This window comes from Loa loa (assembly GCF_000183805.2).
Source record: "Loa loa unplaced genomic scaffold supercont3.17, whole genome shotgun sequence".
In the NCBI taxonomy this organism is placed as follows: domain Eukaryota; kingdom Metazoa; phylum Nematoda; class Chromadorea; order Rhabditida; family Onchocercidae; genus Loa; species Loa loa.
The window spans coordinates 315,803-331,880 of record NW_018108197.1 but is presented as its reverse complement, the minus strand read 5'-3'; the positions used below and the strand labels follow the sequence as shown (position 1 = coordinate 331,880).

General features: G+C 31.5%; 2 protein-coding genes across 2 annotated transcripts; one reads left to right on the top strand and one right to left on the bottom strand.

The window, feature by feature from the left end:
* Window positions 1-1,450: 1,450 nt before the first annotated feature.
* On the top strand, window positions 1,451-4,918 carry LOAG_06968 (oxidoreductase; the record flags this gene model as incomplete). The annotated part of the gene is made up of 8 exons (XM_003142502.2): window positions 1,451-1,574; window positions 1,813-1,999; window positions 2,298-2,388; window positions 2,681-2,788; window positions 3,577-3,752; window positions 3,837-3,991; window positions 4,339-4,434; window positions 4,813-4,918. Exons 1-8 carry the CDS (start codon window positions 1,495-1,497, stop codon window positions 4,916-4,918), a joined length of 999 nt encoding a protein of 332 aa, XP_003142550.1. The 5' UTR covers window positions 1,451-1,494.
* Window positions 4,919-6,378: 1,460 nt separating this feature from the next.
* LOAG_06967 (hypothetical protein) lies at window positions 6,379-8,386 on the bottom strand. Its single transcript, XM_020447303.1, has 4 exons — window positions 8,088-8,386; window positions 7,675-7,776; window positions 7,150-7,243; window positions 6,379-6,741 (listed from the first exon to the last, which is right to left on the bottom strand). The coding sequence occupies exons 1-3, from the start codon at window positions 8,328-8,330 to the stop codon at window positions 7,151-7,153; spliced, it is 438 nt and encodes a 145-aa protein (XP_020302453.1). The 5' UTR covers window positions 8,331-8,386; the 3' UTR covers window positions 6,379-6,741; window position 7,150.
* Window positions 8,387-16,078: the final 7,692 nt, after the last annotated feature.

Sequence of the window (16,078 nt, the reverse complement as noted above, 5' to 3'; positions counted from 1 at the left end):
AATGATCGATGACTTGTGCTTGACAGCAGCTAAATCCATGTCCAGTCCAACGTTATCAATGGAAAATGTGATTCGGGAAATCAGTGGCAGAAATGGAAATGGCAAGAAATATATATCGACTGATTAGTTTGTTTATCTGTTCAAGAACTGTCTTCAACCATTATATCATTTTGACAACCAATATATCATGTTGAACGACTTTTCATACAATTTATTCTGGAATAAAGGAATTACGAATTATTCTAGAGAAGAATTCTCTATATGAAATAGACATGGAATCAATATCTTTTACCTTTCTGATTAGCTTATGGGAAAATGCAGTTTGAGAGAAAATAACCAATGGCAAAAAAGGAAGGAAAAATACGACTTTTTAGTATTTGTTTTGTAAATTTCATTGATGAGTACTGGTTCGTAATGCAATACACGTTGGGTTATATTTTTGTACATATTGCTTAATTTTTTCTGCGACCACCCGTAAAGCCAATAATCTTTTTGTCAGCTTAGGGAGTTCAGAAAAATTGGTTTCTGACTGACAGTGGATTTAGCAAGCAACTTCTGAGAGATCCTCATTTAGTGCCTTTTCTTGTCTGTTTATAATACTCTATTTGCAATATTTTTGAAAAAATTAATTGTAAACTCCAGAAATGTTGCAATTGAACAAACGACTCCGTACCTCTTTTTAGTTACCAGTGCTTCATGTTAAATTAATCCCATGATTCCGTGTTTTATTTTTTGTGCTTTTTCATTTAAGACATGTCTGAGTATATTTCTGTTTTCCCCAATCACTGTGACTTTGAAGTCTAATGGTGAATTACTCAGTATTTTGTATAGGTTGCTTTCACTTCCTTTTTTTATTCGAAATTTTATTGAATTGTTGAAGTTTTCAGGCTGTAAGTACTAACCATAAATTTCTTATCAATAGGGTTTTTGTCATTATAGGCCTTAATAGTTAGTTGTTTACAACATTCTGCTGAATTACCTACTGCTTTTACCTAAGATTTATTTGTTAGAGAAAATGCTAAAACAGCATCTCTAGACCACCTGTCAATACCCATTGTTTGTTGTGCAAATCACTTTTTCGGTTTCTTCCTTTTCATAAAAGTGTCTGTCAACATTTTTTCTGGAAAAGGCCTGCTCTTATTATTTGAATGTTCACAATTGGTTGGATTAAAGTAGGGATGAATCCTGTTTGAAATATTTCTGTTAACCATAAATAAATATTTTCTGCTTCTATTTATTTGCTTTCACCGAAACAGTTTAAAAATTCAGCATACATCCTATTTTATTTTACTTCGATTCACGAAGTTCCTAAACTTCTTGAGAAAGTGTTCCTCCACTGTTCTCTTATTCATTCCCTCGTTTGAATTTGCAAAGATGGATGGGAGTTTGTCCGTTTTTTCCTTCTTGAACTTACTTCTTATCGTTTGTTCGTGTTGTAGATTCCAGTGTTTTGCAGGTTTTCTACAAATATCGGAATTTAAGGGTATTCCTTGGATGGAGGCTTCGTTTGTAGAGTCGTTGAATGTATTTGACTGCAAATGGATTTTCATTATTATTATAGTGACTGCACTTAGGTAATTATTTCCAAGAAAATTATGCAATATTTTTTCTTGACCGGCATGCTTTATGTCAAAAATATCAGTCATTCTCGAGAGAGGTTGTACGTATGTGCATGCACTGTTTTTTTGCAAATCTTTATTGTCAATTCTGATTGATCCAATCTAAATTTCAAAATATTTTGGTTCGGACTTTGCTTTTATAATTATCTTCCAATCTTTATAATATTATGTTGCTTAATTTCTATTGTTTAAGGTTTTATTTCAAAGGCGCTCAATTCAGAGAACGCAATACGGCGAAAGGCTTAGTAGCGGTTGTAACAGGCTGTAATTGTGGTATAGGAAGAGAGATTGTGCGAGAACTAAATCTCCGTGGAGCGAAGGTGTACATGTTGTGTCGTAGTGAGGAACGAGCTCAGAATGCTGTTATTCAGCTTGTTAAGGTTGAAATTAAGAACACATTATGGGATAAATTAGGGATTTCTGTAACATGGACTGGAAGCATGGATTAGGAGAATTTAATATTTGAGCCGTTTATTTCATATTGACAAATAAATCTAAAATCAGTTTTGCAAAGGAGATGGTTGATTTTATCGGCAGCCAGTAGATGTTACATAGTGCTTAGTAGTGTCGACTTCTAAATTGACGATATATATATGCTGGAGAAATTCATGATCAAGTTTGAGCCATTTCTAAACAGATTTTCAAAAAGTGCTTAATTATTTTGATTTTTGTTCTCAGCTAGGTTGTAATCCGCGCCGACTATTAGTCAAAGTGGTTGACCTTGCTCGGTTTAAATCAGTCAAGGTAGCGGCAGCAGAAATCAGAGAAGGTTTCTATTATCTTCACATTCACTTATTTGGATAGATTAAAAAGTCATTATGCCAGCAGTTGAATGACAGATCCATAAGTTTCATTCATGAATCCATTTATTACCAAATCTGGTGCGCAAAAAATCGCTGATCGTGTTATCCACTGCACCATCGACTTATATTTGATGATTTAGAATTTAGGGTTTAAAATTTGTCTTGTCCAAACTCGACTATGCATTCTTTGCTTCAATTCAACAATTCAAATAGGAGAACTCTGTAAGGTTAATAGGATTAATTATATTGGTATTGTAGAAGAAGATCATTTGGATATTTTAATCAATAATGCTGGTATTATGTTGTATCCAAAGTTTAAGTTGACCGATGATGGTCATGAACTAGTCTGGCAAACGAACTATCTCGGTTAGTATTTAAACAACCATAGAATGGTTTTCTTAAACTGTTTCAATTATATAGAGATCAAAAAATTAATTTACTTTGGTTTTTCACTGTTTAGAAATCTTCGTTTCTCTGTAATTGTGAAAAATTTTGACTGATGATGTAAACTTTCTGAATAGAATCGTCTGATCTTTCTTTAAATATTGATATTCAGTTCAGTTAAAAAACCGTATTATTTGAGATACACATAAAAATTAAAGAGACGGATTTTTGCTAATGGGTTTTTGCAAACTCTTCTTAATAAGCTCGCTTAATCGATAAATCGGGTTTATTTATAAAGAAGTAGGTGAAAATACTTTTTTTAAAGGAAAAATTTCTTATTTTTATGTCGTCGTAATAAGTTCCATTTGTTCTTTGTTCATTTTTGTGCACTGAACTAAGAAATTTGTTTTGATTAAGAAGTTGTGTAACCCTGGTATTACGTATGATGCCTTCCTATTCTACTCTGAATCTTTCTTGTACTTCAGTTGCTTGAACAGTTCCCATGTTTTACTCCCAAAGATTTTTTTTCTCTTATTTACCAAGTGGTCATGGGCATCAGAATTGCAGATTCTTCAGCAACTTTCTCTGCAATCAAGCCTATTTCTAGATTATATCCACATAAGCATTATGGAGAGAAATTTTATTGCAACTATTATTTGATCTAGGGAGTATTTCAGAAATGCATAAATATATTTACATTGATAAGCGAATTTTAATAGTTTTAGCCGTTTGTTCAAATGACACTGGTAATAGAGCAGAAAATTTTTCAGGACATTTCTTACTCACTGAATTACTGCTACCTCTTCTTCGAGCTGCTCCTACTGCACGTGTTATCAATGTTTCTGCATTAGCCCATTTCTATGCAGATCCTATTGATTTGCAACTCATTGATCGTAGAGAAGGTTGGGATTCGCGACAATCATATTCTAAGTCGAAACTTGCTATGGTATTTTTATGATTTTTCGTTGTAAATGAATGATTTGATAAGTTGTTCTTCAGGAAAAGTTGCAGTTTATTTCATTTTTCCAAGGTTATGCATGCGTTTGAATTGACTAGACGATTACGAGCATGTGAAGGGTCACACGTAACGATAAATGTTTGCCATCCTGGACTATGCAATACACGACTTATGCGCTATACACCACTAGCACGAAAACCGCTGAACTATCTCACTGCACCATTCAGGTTGTTTGTTTATTGCTACATTTCAAAGTATCAGAAATTTTAAGTATTTCATATGAGAAAATTTAGGAGTTTGAGTTCTGGCTACCCCTATTTCATATACTCTTTCAATCTTTCGCTTTTTCTTTTCACACCATTTTTTATGTAGCTCTAAAAACAGAAATACTGCTGCGATCCAGTTTAAATCTTTCGAAAATATGTAATTTGTGCATTTACTTCTCTTAAATTAGTATACGAAATGATCTTTCTGTATGATAGAATCAGTTCAGACATTAACAAGAAATGTGTTCTATTTTTTATTTCGATAAAATTTCGACACTACTTTAATTTCCTTGTTTTTATTTTTCCAGATGGTATTTGCTGAAAACTCCGAAAGATGGAGCCCAAACCCCACTTTTTTTGGCTTTATCGAAAACTGTAATCGGTTCTTCAGGACTCTACTACAGGTATCAAAAACATTAGTTTTGTTCAAACTTTTCAATTTGAAAATCTTTGTTTTTCAGTCTGAACTTTTGTTTATATATTTTCCAGTACTTTGAGGATTAAAACCTTTTCGGTGGAATAATAGTATTGATTATTTAATTTTTATTGATTATTTAATGCGCCATCAGTTTTATCACAGATGGCAGTTATCGTTGGGGCAATAAATTCTGCTCAAAATATTAAACTTTATTTTACATTTTCAAACTTGTTTTGATATAAATTTCAGTGCTCAAAAAATCACTTCTTTTAAACATTTTATCCACTTCTTTAGGAATGAAAATACAGAAACAAACTCCTAATCCTTATGATTGAGTAAAAAAGATAAATATCTTATTTTTTAGTGAATGCGCACCAAAATCATTCATTGAAATGGTGGATTGGGCGAGAAAATGTGCCGAGCTGTATGATTATTCGTTGCATGCTGTCGGTTTTGATGTAAGAGATTGATTCGGAAATTAATAATTGTCAAAGTTGACTTATCTATGACACATTGGATACGTTCAGTCTTTGTAGACTCTTGCATTGTAGTTTGCAGTGGTTATTATGTCAAGAAGAATTGAACAGGTCGGATACTGCAAAAAATTGCTCATATATAATTTTGGGAGTAGCCTAATTCCAGCTTAGTCACTTCAAAGACAATGAAAATTGGAGAATTTTGAATATATTTCTCGCACTTATCCTTTGCTTTATATCTCCTGTTCAAGTATTTAAAAGTTATGTTGTATGATGACTGCAGGCTCTGTGCAATAACTCTTTTAATACTTTTACAACTTTGCTTCTAACTCACTGGAAGACCTACTGCATCTTATTGCATCTTAAATATAGTTTTTGATAAATGTAGTTCTATTGTATATGCACAATATTAATAGCTGAGATTTTGCAGAATTTTTTTACAAGTCTGATTTATTATTTCTCAGATTCTTTGTATTTATTGATACTCTTCAAGTTTAATATTTTTGAATGCTCTTGTATTTGCAGAATCTCTAGCGACTTTACCAGTAATGTGTTCTATTTCATTAGAGCTTGATATTTCCCCATGCTTCTTTCAATTTTATGATGTGAATTCTGCGGAAGTTTTATTGGTTTGTAAGTTTCTTTCCTTGTTTACTAATAAATGCACTGTTTCAATGCATTATATCGAAACTTTATTGTAAAAGTTGATGTTAAAATAATATACAAATTATAACCAGTGGCAAGAACAATTTTTAATGATAATGCGCCGATGAGTAAGGATGTATAATGAGAAGATTGCTTCTTTGGGAAGGGACTAATTTTTAATATTTGTTAATTGGTTTGCAGACATTCCTGGATAACTGCACCTAGTGTCAAGATAGAATTTGATATTTAGATCAATGGCACATTTTTCTTTTAAGGACGCATTATTTGGTTTAGAACCTTTCCTAGTCATCCATTTGGCGGTTGAAAAGTGTCACATACGCACTTATAAGGTGAATAAAAGGCTATTTCGCTAGTAGTAACTACCGTAATTTAAAAAGATAAAGCTAGAAAAGATTCAACTCAGAGGTTACGTGTAGCATGAATAATGTCTTACTGAGGTTTATAAATTTTTGGATCATTTAGTTTCTAAATTACACCTACCGTCTCTGCGTTTGTCATGCCCGCATGGATGCAAAAAATTTCTAATGTGTATGCATACTAGAAATGTAATAATCTCTGCCGGCTTACCTTTCTTGGAACCGATTTTGATGTTTTTTGTTAAATTTTAATTGAAGAGAACCAGTAAATTATTCTACAGTCATATTTTCCATCCGATGGTTTCGTCTTTTGACGGGATCGTTTATCTTATTGTATATTTAATTTTTGAATTTCGCACCGTATTTTTGATACTCCGCGTTAACTGCCTGTCGTAGTTTCATCAGAAATATAGTAGATAAAACTTCAGGATTGGTTTACAATCGTAATGAAATGGAAATATTGGGTTTGATCAATACTAATTTGGAACTTGGCCGTATTCTGATCCCGCCAAAATATTGCATCCCTGAATGATAGGATCTTAAGCATTACTACTTGTTCTAACGAACACAGAATGCATTATGCATTAGCACCATGATATGACACAAAACTATTTCAAAAGTGGTATGTACGAATTATTCATATAACTGCTCTTTTGCATGACGATATATGCCGAATGTTTCGATTATTCAGTGTGATATTTGGAGTCTCCAGTTCTTCCTGTTCGTTTGGTCAGATTCGAGCGTGGAACTCTATCCTTATGTCTGCATCAGATTAGCACCGGATTTCAAAGGAACCTATAGTTTGATAAAAATTTAAGAACGGTGCGAATGTTTGAATAGATAATTGCTTCTGTTTCTGAATTTGTCGAAACTCTCTCATAAAATTCAAGAAATAATTATTTCATGGCTGATAACAAGTTGTTTTGTTTACATTTTTCCTAAGACGGATTGAACTGTTGCGTTAATTTTCAGTTTTCGAAGTAAAATCGTCCTACAAATTTCTTTAATTTCACTGAAATGTGAAACCTTTATTTATTCCAAATGAACAAATGAATTGTCAGCAAGCACCTTTAGCTAGAAAATATACCTCATTAACCATTACAACTGTTCATTTTACATATAACCAAATATCTTAAATGTCTTCAAAAAAAGTTGATCCTTTTGAAGGTGTTTCATTCTATCATTAATAGAATGAGAATATACCTTAATAGACGATGTTGTTCTTGAACATTGCATCATACACTTTATGCCAATTGGTGAACCCAACTGCTCCCGGATAATAATATACTTCAATAATCTAAAATATCAAATATATTAAAAAATATATCTTAATATTTACTTGTTTAATCCATAATAATTAATAACTAATGAAAATGGTCTCAACGCACGTCTCAGATGGCTCTAACCTCCGCACAGTATTTTAACGCATAGTGTCATTTTGTGTTAATTATTCTTTTTTTATTACTACTGCTTTTCTCCAATTTTCGAACTGACGAGTAACCTTTCCTCGTCTGCTTTACGAAAGTGTACTTCCGTGACGTCAAATATTACAAATGAATGGAGGACATAATTTCAAAGCATTCCTTTCTTTTATGACGAAATCAGGGATTAACCTAACATAATTCAATTATAGAATTTAATATAATTACAACATTCGTCAAAGTGTTTTCGCGAAAATATCAAAAAGAAAAGGGTATAGAGCAGAAATTCGAAAGTAAGCTTACAAACCCAATGTTTATGAGAATCGCGGGAAATAATTTTCCTTGGGGATTTCGAATAACGGTTCCCTGGGAACTCGACAAATAATGTCCAGAAGCCTTTCCGTTTCGCCTGTAAATTTATGTTCGAAATATTATCAGTGAAATTTCAGATGAATAACTTAGTGTGAACTTTTAAACCTTAGCGTTATTTCTGAAATCAAATGATTAATTTGAGACGGAGAAGAAAGAGAAGAATGTCCAGGTTATTTTGCTTTTTGTTTGCAAAAGTACTTCATTGAAAGAATGATAAGATGAAAAGAACTATGCGATGATTCACTAAGGATATCTATCCGTTTTTTAGAATAATGCTCTAAGTGCAAAACCATCCATGAAATTCAAATTAGACTAACTTCAGTAAATCGATATCTTTTGGAAGTTTACCTCATAAGTCTTCGTAAAGACATCACCAGGTGCAACATAGAAATCGGCGGTATTTCCAACTCCAATAAGTCGAAAAAATTTGGCTTCAGTAACATTATGGTTACGAACGGAAAGAGTTAAATGAAAACGTTTTTGATGATAACGTCTATACTTCTTCGAACTACACGAAGAATCACAGAGCACAAGATGGAGAACGAGCAAAATTCTCAAGGTTCGAAGGAGTGCTGTGCACATATGCCACATTGGTCAATATTGCCTGCTCAAGAATTACTTCTGCAATATAAATTTGTTTTTAATTAAAAAAAAATGTGTACATTGTAGTCAATAAAACCGAGTGCAAACAAAGTATAATTTGCAAAACTTGATTAAGCCAGCAAAAAATCTGATTTCACTTTCTCAAATTCATTCGATAATTTGATATTTAATTGAGATAAGTGCGCTTAGTTGCCCTACTTTTGGCTGTTTCCCTTTTGAGTGTTACTTATTAAGAAATTTGTTAGGACAGTTAATAGAAACTTTAACAACTATCTTAGAATTATTACACAAAGTAAAAAATAACAATGTAATCGAATAGGCAAAGGAAGTTTTTCTAAATTAGAACCGGAAAACAGTTGAGCAATATGAAAAATAAAAGCTAGTAAGAGTGCTAGTAAAAGTCATGCTCCTCTAAATGATGGATGGTTGAATTAGTTAGGTTAGTTAGTTGACTTCTCAAATTCATAAATGAACCTAAGCATGCTTAACACCACCATCGCCGCATTTGATGGTTTTTCGTTTTAATGAAAGTTGTCACGATATTAATTTAATAAAGATAAAGAGTCACGATATATTATTAATAAAGAGTCACGATATTAATTTCACATTCATTAAAAATCAACCTGCTTTAAAAATTATTCAAAACTTCAAAAATTTTGTGAACAGCAATTAATTTAAGCAAATTAATTCTTCCGTACATTCCTCAGCTTTTAGACGTGCAGTATGACTCCGACTGTTTCACCTGTTTTGTTTCAAGATATTTTGTATTTTACTGAAACAAGATGAACTGGTCTGCAATTTCTCTATATTAAATCATTAAAGCTCGGAAGTTGAGTCTCCTGCATAAAATTCATTCAAAATAACAAAGAGGGTATCAATTACTTCCTATTATTATCTTTAAGACACTACTTTCAAGAATTAACTCATCCTTGAATCTTGCATTCAGATATTTTATGATCAATTTTAAATGGAAAAACAATATGCAGATTGATTTTCGATCCCTGAAATTTTCTAATGCTTTTTATTGCTAAGCTACAAATAAATTTTGAACTCAAGCAAGAATCCGAATTCCTTCAAAAATTTCGAAGATATTGCAAACTGTTTGCATTTCATGAAGTTCATTAATCTACTTGGTTGAATACTCGGAAAACTTTGTCGGGAAACTTTTTGTGGACACATGAAACAAATGGAGTTTCCTCAAAACAAAAATAAAAATTGAAATGATATGAATGAAAGCATTCTCGTTTTGAAATCTAACTTGCCAAAATTAATGGAAAAATTGAGTGAGTCGGAAATAAAAACTCAAAGCAGTAAAGAAACCAAGAAATGGATCTCAAAAATGAGCAAAAAAAAAAAAAATGCATGCAGGAGAGATTTCAGCAAAATAATCAATACATTGAACAAGTTTTTTTTGAAATTTGAAATTTTCAAAATTAAAGCTAGCGACTATGTTTGGGAAAAAAATATAACCTTACCCTTCTTAATTGTTGCTTAATTTCCGAGATTTACAAATCCATAAGTTCTAATGAAGTAATAGAAGTAATTACTGATTTTGTAAAATCGTTTGAGCATCAATATGATAAGCGAATTTTCATTCGATCTGCGTTCATATCCATTACATTTATTTCAGAACTGATCATTATCGAATCATCTTCTGCTCTGTTAATATTCTTGATATAACCGCTAAATCAAAATTTCAGGTGAATAACACAAAAGCGACAATAAATTGATTAACAGGTGATATTAAAAATCGATGAGTAAGTAATATCAAAAGGAAGATTTGAAAATATGCTTGTATAAATAATTGAAAAATAAACGAACAGAATGACATCCTACTCAAGCTGAACGATTTGATTTCCAAATTAGGATAAGTCTTATTTTTAACTGTGATTATTATTTCCGAATCTTTCCGGCTATCATCTTATCAGAAATATCCATATATTTCTAAAAAATGTGAGAGCAGTTTGAATCTCTCAAATGAGAAGTTTGAAGAGAAAGCCTGCTACCAGTTTTTATTCAAAATTTGTTAAAATGATCATATCATATACTCGACGACTATATAGAGATTACAGACAACAACTTACTTTCACGAAACATTTTTGAATTAATCTTAGAAATAGAAAAGAATGGACTAAATTGAATTATAGAAATTATATGTCGAAGAGAATGATAACAGGTTGCTTCGATAAATTAGATTGCAACATATGATTAGATAAAAAAGAAGACAAAACTGTTAAGAGATAAAAAAAGGAACTGTTTAAAGTTGATTTGCTCTCTTTCATTTAATCTAAAATATACCTTGACTATCTTAATTTTTGCAGGAATTCTTTTTTGAAAGTTGTTAGAAAGTTGAAAAATGTTTAGGAAAGTATAATTCTAACAATTTCTTGTTTTTCGAAATTTGATCCATTTTATGAAAACTTTTAATATATTATTGACAGCAAATAACCCATAACCCATTCTTATGTTATTGTGCTTTGCTTTTCATCTCATTCTATTATCATTTCGAGCTTTCTCTTCCATATCAACATTTATCGCTTTGTATTTTGCATCTCTTTGCTCAGACTATTTGAACTTGTTATGTTAAAGAGAACAATCTCTTTGATTACGAGAAGTATTCATTTGTAGAAACATGAAACGGCAGTCATCAAATGATGTCTTCAATGCACATCTATACACATATATACACATACACGCATACATATATGCATGCACTGAGAGCAACATAGTATATCAATTTTTACATGAACTACAGCTATTTTAGGGAAACAGAGCGGTGATGTGAGGGTAGTTTGAGCAGTTTTGAAATTTAATTAAAGAGTACTCTCTTTCTGCATAATTTTAGTCGAAATTTATTACCACTAAAGAGGAGAGAAAGGAAGAAGACAGGTACGACAATGATAAAAATGAATCAGAAGTTAGCCAATGATTTGCAATCTTCTTAAATAAGACAATCGAGCGTATTCCCGTTCATGAATTATGCGCTTCAAATATGTAAGAAAAAGATTCTCCCCGGGAATCTCAAATTTTCCTGAATTTTAAAGCATAATTATAAAGGTTTTTGAAATATTCTTTGAAAATAATATACTACGAAAGATCATTTTTCCCAACATCGGTCATCTTCTGCCTTGACTTATGATAGAAATAACAGTGTAAACTCAAAGGAAATTATCAGTAAATATTAAACTCTGTTTTACGTTTCCTTTATCCTTATTATAATCTTCAGTTTAAGTAAAAATTAAATAAAACGGATATTGCCGAAACAACCAAATTCGACGGACTGATTCATTTTCTCACTTCGACAGAGTCATGAGAAGTTGGTAAAATTTAAATGTATTTGTTGATGATTAAGAAATCATCTTCAATGTGACTGAATCAAATTTCAAAATGTTTGAAATATTCTTGAGCACTATAAGGGTTGTAAATTTTAGCAATTTAGAGCATACTTTATCTAATTTCAAAAGAAAAAAAAGATACAGAAGAAGGGTAGCCACTTTACATATCATACAACACATCAAAGCTAATTAAGTCTCCAAAATCAAATATCATAATGTAAATAATGGTTTCGTACAATGGAAAAAAAATCTAAAATTGTTGTAGCTTATCAAATTTTTGGAAGAATAACAAATAGGCAAAGATTTGAAAAAATTTGTACGCCAATAATGACAATTTCTGATGCAGGAAATTTTGGAAGGAACTATAGAATTCTTAATAATTAAGCTTTTGCCAATTATATGCGCTTAAATTTCCAAGTTAATTTTTTACTTCCAAATTAAACTTATCATTTCCTGTTTTATTTTATGCCATAATATTCGTAATATGGAACATAGAATGTTTTCCAGCAATTTCTTCCAAACTTTTTTTGTCTTCGAAAAATTTTGATAAATTATGACGGAAATTTTATAGTTAAGAGAGTCGAAAAATTACAATTACGGAGTTACTGTCCTTCAATATTCATAGCCTAGTATGATGATTTCATCATATTGAAATTCGAAATTTGAAATGAGTAAATGTAGAAAAATATTTCACTTTGTTATCGGAAAATACGGGAGAAGTAAAAGACAACTTTTTTTAAAAGACAACAAAAGTTGCCCCAGAGCTAAAAGTAAAATAAATACATTGTGGAGATATTAGAATGAGGCGCCAATCAAATATGAATTCATAAATTGCCATTTCTCAGTGAGTAATGAATAAGTGCATGAACTTTTACATACTAATAATGCAATCGGTGAAAAATGGCAAACAACTGCAGGTTATTGCAGAAAAGGGATGGACGTGCTTTCTTGACAAATGATTGCATTTGTATGTAAATAAATAATGAGCTTATAACTGGTATGAAATTATGTCTTAAAGAGTTATTGCTGAAATAACTAACTTATCAATTCACATGCCAGTTTCTCGTAGAAATATGGAAGTATACAAGTGGCATGGAATTATCATTATCACAATCTTCCAGAAAAGAAATTCGACTAATTCCCATCCATGCTTCACAATTCCCACTCCTTACAATGAATAAGCGAAAGATATGTCTGGGCAATAAAGGCTAAATATCAAGTCAAATCCGCATACCCAAGGCAGAACGATGAAATTTTGTATTTCGTCGATATACGTCGTATACATAAAAAGCTTTCTTCTATTATTTTATAACTCTTATTTTTCTATTATTCATATTTACTAAATAGTTATTCGGCAATTAACTCAATTAGTTATTCACAACTATATCGATAATATAAGACATTTTTTAATCATTTGCTTATTCTTTTTTGTTTTCTGGCTTAATTATTTTTAATTACAAATGAGTAATGTGAAAAGTTTCTTCGGCTATATCAATAAAAAACGATTTTCACACTAGTAAGCTCAACTCTTACATAAACTTATTTATTTGAAAATTACAGTTGATAGTTGAAGGAGTTGTCGTTGTCGTTGATGTTGACATGTCAATTAGGTTCAGTTTTATTATGAGTGGCATTGATGTAGCGAATTAACAAAATAATTGGGAGAAGTGCAGAACCGGCTGTAACAAATATCAATAACATTTTCGCCATGTGTTTTCCCCGAGAACTGAATCAGTTATTATCCTTTGGGTTCGATAAAGATGATAAATTTCCTGTTTATATCAAAATTTTTGCAAAAACAAACCCACTGTTATCTAAAATAAATCTGTAGAGGTTACACTACTGCAAATTGACTCAATAAAAGAGATATTAAGAAACTGATTAGCTATCCGAGATTCTCAGTATTCTCCCTGTTCCATGCCGAATCATGTCAAGTTAACTTCATACAATCATATGGCAGCTTCCGTTAAATCTTTTTCCATAGCAGAAAACAAAAAGAAAAGGACGGAGTTTTCTCGACATATAATGACATTATAGAGAAATGTGCTGGAATGAGACATCAAATCGAGTTATTCTTTATCAAATGGTGGTCGCTTATAGCAAAAAATCGTAGTGAAGTACGAATAAAATTGGCTTGTAATAATGAACTAACTACCTCGATGGATACATTGAGTAAAGTATTACACGAAATAAACAACAATTAGAAGTAAATTGGAAATGACATCACTAGCAGATTGATTTGTTTTTCGTCTTCCAACACATTTTGGCTTGACACTCACGGATGAGACAGTGTGAAAACATGCAGTTGTGAAATTGCTGTCGGCGTTTCTGCCATTTAAAGATAATGAAAACCTATCCTACATACTAGTAGATCAATGCTACGGTTGTGGTAATGCATTTCCTTTTGAAGTATTATCAGTTTGATTTTACTCTTTGAAAACTAATGCGAGCGGTACAGAAGTTACTGTGATCATTTGGTACATGATCCATTTCAGTATTCATAATTAATCTCTTTTATGACTAGGACTAGGATAAGGATGAGCAAGAGACCTGTTTACTAATCCAGGTGGTAAAGCATATAGCATCACCACCTGCCATCTCATTTATATCCTTTCATGACATTTCTATAATAGTATTGAAAACATGTAAGCACTCAGTTTAGCGAACAAATGGAAAACGGAAATTGGAATGTTCATATCATATCAGTAAGGTATCCAAATACCGATTGGGAAAGAAAAGTACAGCTTAATTTCTTATTTAACCTGCCTTGACAATAACTACGTTTTGCAGTTTTCGCGACGAATAACTTTCATTCCAATTTCATCTCTGAGAAGTGAAATTGCCCATTTTCTCCTGCAATATGGAAGCTGTCTTTTAATGCATACAAGCATTGCAATCCTTATTATGACATTCTATTCCGCCATTCAGATATATTCTACTTCTAGCTGATTATTTACTTCAGAAATTTTATAAAGAGAATAATATGATAAATTAAAGTTGCTGGAAATTTCGATCGTTAGAAGAAACAATGACGTGTGGAGGAGAGTGACTGAGAATATATCTTGTGCTGCCATCCTCAAATGGGCGCTATTTGTATTCTTAAGCGGCATAGAAAGAGGCAAGCAGGAAGGCAAATTAGATAAATTCTTTGTGGTAGGAAGTAAAGAAATTTGTCACTCATCTCATAAACATTACGGATAACAACGAGCATAATTTTCATAGCTGTGGATGATAAATTATTATCAGATGAGATAATTAGCTAATACTGGAATAAGTTATCAGGAATAGAGAAAAGCGCTTTCAATGAAAATGATGGAAGAAAACAGACCATGCATCCATTGTCACATGTGTGTGATCAGGAATGAAAAAGTTTTATTTTATTTTGCTTTCTTTTAATGCTTTCTTGAAATATGTAAGGTTTGAGAATGAATCCACAGTGAACTTTAAAAACCTGAAGAATTCGATACTTGAAAAATTTTTTAAACTGAAGATTTGAGAAATAGAAACGAATAAAATGGAAAGGAAGATGAGAAGTGTACTGGAAACTTTTAGCAGATTAGATGGATATTTCATGATTTGACGTAATGTCACTTAGAACTGCATCAGTACTGCTACTGCTATTTAATGAACATTTTTGCACTCATAAAAAGGAGAAAGGCCTGAACAGCGGAAACACCGATGGGATTCATTTCATAGATCAGATGAAACTGAGGAGATAAAGTTTTAACAATAGGATGTAAGTGCAGGACTTAATTTTAACTGATAAAGGGAATGATTTTCTGGATTGTTTGAGTTGGAAGAATAAGCAGCAGTTCAGTAAACTAAGCAAATCAAGAATTCGGGCAGAAAACAAATATTAAAAATTTTATTCTACATTCTTCGTGTTTCAAGTATATCCATGAACTAGACTTACCCGGTCGACGTTCCTTTTCTGATGGAGTCGATTCTAAAGTAAGGGGAATTGGTCACCATCAAAATATCATAACCTAATCAAATGTATGCTTTCGAAACCTGAAATCAAAGTAATTGCCTTCTGTTCACAAATTTGAGCTTGTCGAGAATCTTGTGCTTATATATAGGAAGAGAAATATGAAGCGAGTGGATATGTCTAGTAAAATGAGCGGAAGAAAAATATTATAAGTTTAATAATAAAAGCATAATGAACAGACCAACAAAAATAAAACAAGAGGGGAAGAATTCGTTGTTTAATTAGGTAATTAAATTTTAAACAACCGATTTTTCATTGATTTAAAAAATTATGGGTAAAAATATACCATTTGCAGGATTATTTGTGTCTGGGGAAAAATGCTAAACCGATTATTATTATTATTATTATTATTATTATTATTATTATTATTATTATTATTATTATTATTATTATTATTATTATTATTATTATTA